At 72.4% G+C, this 6,449-nt stretch overlaps 2 protein-coding genes across 2 annotated transcripts; both read left to right on the forward strand.

Annotated features, from left to right (window-relative positions):
• Positions 1–176: 176 nt before the first annotated feature.
• Positions 177–2,121, forward strand: LOC118157649 (mitochondrial ubiquitin ligase activator of nfkb 1-A-like). Its single transcript, XM_035312061.1, has 4 exons — positions 177–296; positions 382–469; positions 549–669; positions 816–2,121. The coding sequence occupies exons 1-4, from the start codon at positions 186–188 to the stop codon at positions 1,507–1,509; spliced, it is 1,014 nt and encodes a 337-aa protein (XP_035167952.1). The 5' UTR covers positions 177–185; the 3' UTR covers positions 1,510–2,121.
• Positions 2,122–6,147: 4,026 nt separating this feature from the next.
• CAMK2N2 (calcium/calmodulin dependent protein kinase II inhibitor 2) lies at positions 6,148–6,436 on the forward strand (the record flags this gene model as incomplete). The annotated part of the gene is made up of 1 exon (XM_035312059.1): positions 6,148–6,436. A coding segment is annotated over exon 1 (183 nt), but the record flags the coding sequence as incomplete, so codon positions are not given.
• Positions 6,437–6,449: the final 13 nt, after the last annotated feature.

Here is a 6,449-nt window from a genome sequence, read left to right on the forward strand (position 1 = left end):
GGCTGGGGTGAGCGGGGGCGGCGGGGCCGGGCCGGGGGCGGCGGGGCCAGGCCGGGGGCGGCGGGGCCAGGCCGGGGGATCTGGGCCCGTAAGGGGGGCTCCGGGCCCGTAACGGGGGGCACGGGGCGCTAGGCCCCGACCCCAGCCCCGCGCTCCCCTGACAGAGGCCGCCCGAGCCCGGCGCCATGGAGCCGGTGACGCCCCTGGAGCTGCTGTGCCTGGGCTCCAGCCTCGCCTTCTCGGGGCTGTGCTACTACCTGTACCGGAGGAAGGCCGGCGTGGCGGCGCGCGTCCAGGTAGCCGGGCCCTCCGTGCCGGGCGCAGGCAGGCCGCATCCCGCGCAGCCCCCGGGCGCTCAGTTCTCCTTCCCCGCTCCCCCAGGAGGCCCCCAAGCTGCAGGTGGACGATGATTTACCGGCGCTGCTGACCGCTGCCCAGGGGAGGTGCCTGCCCTACGTTGCCCTGGAAGGTAAGGAGGCGCCGTGGCCGCGCACGGGACACGGAGCAGGCTCCCCTCCTAGGGCTGCAGCACGTCCCTTCGTCCTCAGGCATCGTGCTGCCAGCCAAGGCGGCGCTGTGCAGCCAGTACCACGGGGGGATGCAGGGCGTGATCCAGAAGCTGCTTCTGAAAGAGCATCGGCTGATCTGGAACAGCTTGGCACGGAGCTGGTGAGCGATGGGAGAGGACGGCGGGGGGGGGGCTTGCACCGACGGGTCCACACCCCCACCCTCTGGGGCCACGCCAGAGGCTCTCGGTTCAACCCCAGCACCCCAGGGCTCCTTCACATCCTCGGCCCTGTGCTCTCTGCTCGCAGGACCGAGAGCGAGCGGGTGCTGTCGGAGCAGGTCTACACCGTCCCCTTTCTGCTGGCCTCGCCGGACGCCGAGGCGGCGACGCAGGTGAGCGTGGAGAGCCCGCTGCGAGCCGTCTGCCTGCCCCTGGAGACGGTGTACGAGCGCTTCCAGCAGCCGGCCCACGGCTTCCGCGACCTGCTGGGCCACTACCTGAGCGGGGAGAAGCCCAAGGGCATCCTGGAGACCGAGGAGATGCTGCGGGTGGGGGCGGCGCTGACGGGCATCGGGGAGCTGGCCCTGCACCCCGACGGCTCGCTGCACCTCCAGCCGCCGGCCCGCGAGGGCGAGTATTTCTTGTGCCTGGGGGACTGGCAGGCGGTGCTGGCGGAGCTGGAGGCGGCCAGCGGCTTCTGGAAGGGGGCGGCGGCGCTGTGCGCGGCGCTGGGGCTGGCCGTCCTCCTCCACGCCGTGTGCCGGGCCCTCCGCCACGCGCGCCTCAAGCGGGAGCCCGAGGACAAGGAGCCGGAGGGCGAGGAGGAGGCCGAAGGGCTGGAGGAGTCGTGCGTGGTCTGCCTCAGCCGGCCCCGCGAGTGCGTCCTGCTGGGCTGCGGCCACATCTGCTGCTGCTTCCGCTGCTTCCAGGCCTTGCCCACACGCCTCTGCCCCATCTGCCGGGGGCCCATCGACCGCGTGGTGCCCCTCTACCAGGCCTGAGGGCGCCTTTTGGGGTGGGGGGGGGGGGGCGCAGGGAGGGGCAGCGCCCACCGAGCCCAGCCCCGAGGCTGGGGGAACCTCGGGGGTCCAGCAGCGCTTGGCTGTGTGGTTCCTGCTGGGGAGGGACAGATCCCAGAGTGCCCCCGTGTGTTTTGGGGGAACCTACAGCCCACCCACCCTGTTTGTCTGCCAAAGGAAGCCCCCGGGGGCAACGTACTCTTGGTGCCTGACGTAAGGAGTCCCCTGCACCCTCTGGGCCTGTTTCCGAGCCCTGACCCCCCCTCCCCCCCCCCCAAGAAGGCACGTGGCTTTTTTCCTCGTGTTGCTTTTCCAGTGTGAAGCTTTGTCTGTGAGTAGAACAGGGCCGGGGGGAGACCCCATGGCCAGCGGGGCACAGCTGGGGAGGGCAGGGGCCGGGCACAACGCCCCCCTCCCCGCCCCCGGAGCCAGCACCGTGCCACACCTGGGTGCCAGCACCCCCCTACCTCGTGCCTGCACCCCGTACGCAGGCTGCTTGGGGACAGGTACCCCCTTCACCAGCTGCTCTGGCACCCAGGAGGGGGACAGGGGCACCCTGCCCGTGCCTCCAGCACCCGCTGAGCCCCGCACACCCACCCCGGTGCCCAGCTCCGCCGCTGCAGGAGCGCCTGACGGCTGTCTGCCGGCTGATATCGCCGAGGCTGATAACTGATAAAGCCGAGGAGCCCAGCCCAGCCTCCTGTCTTCCTTCGCGCCTCTCACACGGGGCTGGGAGCTGCCCGCATCGCCTCCCGGCCCCGCTGGGCGGAGGGCAGGGGACCCCAGCACCCCGGGGTGCGGGACGGATGGGTGCTGTCACCGAGGCAATGGCTCTCCCCGTCTCCACGGCGACTGCTGCCCTGCGCCTCCCCATCCTGCCTGCAGTTGCCCAGGCAACCCGCGGGCTCTCCCGGCTCCGGCAGCTTCGGGATGCCCAGGATTTGGGGTGGGGGCACCCGGGGTGTTGTGACCCCCCTCCCCACAGCATCAGTCCCCGTTGTTTTGGGGCTGGGCACGTGCTCGGGTGGCGTCCCCGGGTCCCGCTGCCGGCCACGGTGCCCACAGAGCACCCCGCTAACCCCCCCGGGACCCGTGGGCGTTGGTGGGGTGGGACGAGGGGTCGTCCCCCCCCCCCCGCCCCCTGAGCCCCCTCCCCGCAGCAGCGTGGCGCCGCAGAGTGAGCAGTGGGGAGCGGGTCCCCCCCGCGCAGCCGGGCATCCCCCCGCGGCAGGAGGGATTTCGGGAAGGAGATAAATACCAGATGGCACGGGGCCGGGCTGCCAGCAACGCGCTCCCCGCGTGCCAAGAGCTGCTGGCACCAGCGGGCGCGTGGGCCGCGGGGTGCCCGTGAGCCCGCAGACTGCTCTGCTCGCTCCCCGGGGCTGGGACGCCGCCTGGGGACAGCCACGGGGGGGGCCCACGGCCACCGCTGGTGGGACAGCAGTGGGCTGACACCCCTCAGCACCCATGGGTGCTGAGCGTGCCCCGGGGAAGGGGCCGCATCCTGTTGTACCCAGCGCTGTCCCTGCAGGCACTCAGCGTGCCATGGCACACACACACACACACACACACCCCTCCTGCCACCCTGTGCCCCCCGGGGGGGCCACCAGCCCTGCTGTGCCGTGTCCCCCCCCGTGCAGCCCTGCCTGGCACCGCTCCCCCAGCGCCGTGACTCAACCGCTCAGCACCAGCCAGAGCCCGGCGCTGCCAAACCGCCCGGCACGGGGCCGCCGGCCCTGCCGCAGTGCCCGCACCCCCCAGGGAAGGCTCAAACGTGCCCCCCCCCCCCCCCCCCCATGTCCCCAGGGGGATTTGGTCAGGACAGCGGGGAGCACACGGTGCTGGGGCCCGTGGGGACCCAGGTGCCCCGCAGCTCTCACCCCCGCAGCAGGCACAGCCCTGCGGGCGCCCATCCGTGCCCACCGCCCCCCCCCAGGGCTGCCAGCGGCTCCCCCCTGCATCCCTGTCTGTTGTCATGGTGATGGGACGTGGTGACAGGCAGCGATGGAGCCTCGTCACCCTGCAGGGCTGCTCGCCACGGCCGGGCTCCCCCAGCACGGGGCCACGCGGGGATGAAGGGTTTGCGGGGTGAAGCCCAGCCCCAGGCACCCCCCTGAGCTGGTGCGGCCCCAGCATCACCGGGACCTCAGCCCCAGGTGGCTCACGGGGGGGGGGGGACACGGATGGTGCCATCCCTCCTCCACCCACCCTAGTGTGGGATTTGGGCTTGGAGAGCCCCGGTGGGCTCCCACAGGAGCCCTTTTTCCTCATCTCACTGCCCCAAGCTCCTCACCACCCCCGGCCAGGCTCGCCAGCGGGGCTCACATCCCCACCACCGCAAGTGCCAGCACTGGCGCACCCAGCGCACCTCCGCTCCCCCCAAATCTGGGGACAACACCTGCCTGACCCCTGCCTCCCAGCGACCGGACAGCCGGTACCCGACGTCCCCGGTCCCTCGGTGACCTTCGGCAGCCCCCCGTGGGGACAGCCCCGGGTGTTGGTGGCAGCAGGGAGCTGGCGCTCGGCGAGCGCGGCCCCGGGGCTGCGGCAGCCGCCAGCAGCAGTGCCATTTCACGTTTCTTGGCAGGGCCGGGAGCGGAGCAGATGGAGGCACCGCAACACAGCCTCCAGGCACGCCTCCGCGGCCCCCGTGCCACCGACGGCTCCCCGGCCTGCTGCTCGCACCCCAAAAACCCACCGGGAGCACCAGGGGCCGTGGGGGAAGCCGTCGCCTCCGTCCAGGTGCCCGGTCCTCGGGGAGCATCCTCCTGGGGCGTCCCCAGGGACACCAACCCTGCCAACACAGCCCCTTCCCCTGCTGGGGGACCCCTCTTGGTGGCACCTTGGGGCAGGGTACTCATCCTGAGAAGCCCCGGGGCATTTTGGGGCTGCTCCTGCCCTTTTGGCATGCCCACATAGGGGTGGCAGCACCCCCGGCACGCTGCACCCCAACACACGCCGTTCTTCCCACGGGCAGCCCACGGCCACTCCAGCAGCGCCGTCCCCGTCACGGCTGGGAGTCCAACCCCAAACCAGCCCCAGGAGGGGGACGCAGCCGCCCCCAGCCCCTTGAGGCGTCCCAGCCTCTGCTCAGGAGCTGGGGACCCCATTTAGGGGCTGGGGCAGGTCAAAGCTCCCACTTCCCCAGCCCCCAGGAGCCCTGTACCCGCTCACCAGACACCCCAAAGCCGAGCCACTGCTCTGGGCACACTTCTGGGGCCAAGCAGGACCAGGAACCCCCCCGGGGCACAGCACCAGCCCCACCGGCTCCCACCCAGCCCATCCACACCTCGCCCTGCTCGCCCCAGCCCCACGGCTCGCCGGTCCGTGCCCACGGGCAGCGGCACGTGGGCCTGGCGGTGGGAAAAGCAGGGCACATCTCAGCGTGGGCCTCTCGCCTATTTTCCCAGGCACTTTTTTTTTTTTTTTTTTTTCCTTTCCAGAAGCCATCACATGAAAAAGTTCAAGCTGGTTCCCCGGCTAAAGCAGGAATAAAGGCAGCGCCCGGCCGGCGGGGAGGGGGCCCGGCTGCCCCGTCCCTCCCGTCCCCGCTCTCGGAGGGGAGCGGCGCGCTGCAGAGCCCGGCACAAAGCGAGCGGTGCGGCCGAGCCTTCCCGAAATAGCCCTACCTGCCCGCTCGCCTGGGCCGCTCCAACCGATGCTCTCCTGCAGCATCTTTTGGGATCTCAAAGCGTGGGCCAGGGAGGTGGTGGGGGGGGGTAAACGGGACGCAGCCCCTGCGAAAACCCCGCTCCCAGCCCCTGGAGACACCCAGGGGGTGCTTGTGGGGCTCGGCCACCACGGGAGCTGCAGGGCTGCCCCACGGCACGCACCTGCACCGTCCTCATCCTCCCAGACAAGGGCTGAGCCCCCTCCCGGGGCAGAGCAGCACTGCCCAAACCTCCCAGGGACCTGGGGCCCCCGGCCTGGGCTTAAATACCCCCAGGTGCTTGGGGGGGTGGGCTCAGGTGGGACTGCTCGGCGCCATCGGAGCCAATTTGGTGCAATTGGGGCTCTCGGGGGGGGGAGTATCGGGGTCCTTCGGGGCTGAATCATGGCTGGCTGCCCCATGGGGGTCGGCTCCCTCTTTCCTTGCCCCAAAAAGCCCCCGGGGGGAGTGGCCAAGCCATGGGGCAGGGACACCTCGGGGCACCATGGGGCAGGGGCATCCCGGGGTGCCGCAGCCCCACGAATCCACGTGTGCCCCCCCCGTCTGCAGGCGATGACCCACATGGGGGGGGGGGGGGGGGGGGGGCTGAGAGAGACCGGGAGACCCCAAAACTGGGGGCAGAGCGGCAGTAAGGGGGGGGGGGTCCCCGCACGGATGGCAGGGTGACATGGGGATGGGGACGCGGATGCGGGGACCCGGGGGGCCGGGGGGGGGGGCACGGACACACACACACCCGGCGCCGCCCGCCCAGCAGGATGCTCCCTCTCCCCCCACAACCCCCCCGCCCCACCGGCCCCCCCCCGGTCCCTCCGCTCGTCCCGGCCGTGCTCGGAGCCGCCCCCTCCCGCCCCGCCGGGGTGGGGGGGTCCCCGCTCCCCCCGGATGCATGACTTCATCCTTCCGCCCGCCCGCCTCCCCTCCGCCGTCCGCCGCCGCCGCCGGTGCCGCCGCCGCCGGTGCCGCCGCCGCCCGCCGCAGACTGGCTGAGCCCGGCTCGGCTCCGGAGCGGCTCGGCACGGCACGGCACGGCCCGGCCCGGCCCGCTCGGCCCCCGCCATGTCGCAGGTGCTGCCCTACGGCGAGGACAAGGTGGGGCGCTACGGCGCCGAGCCCGAGGCGGGGGAGCTGCCCTTCAGCTGCCGCCTGCAGGACACCAACGCCTTCTTCGGGGGCAACCAGGGCAAGCGGCCCCCCAAGCTGGGACAGATCGGCCGGGCCAAAAGAGGTGGGGGGGGGGGGGGGGGGGGGGGGG

This window comes from Oxyura jamaicensis (assembly GCF_011077185.1).
Source record: "Oxyura jamaicensis isolate SHBP4307 breed ruddy duck chromosome 9 unlocalized genomic scaffold, BPBGC_Ojam_1.0 oxy9_random_OJ70907, whole genome shotgun sequence".
NCBI lineage: Eukaryota > Metazoa > Chordata > Aves > Anseriformes > Anatidae > Oxyura > Oxyura jamaicensis.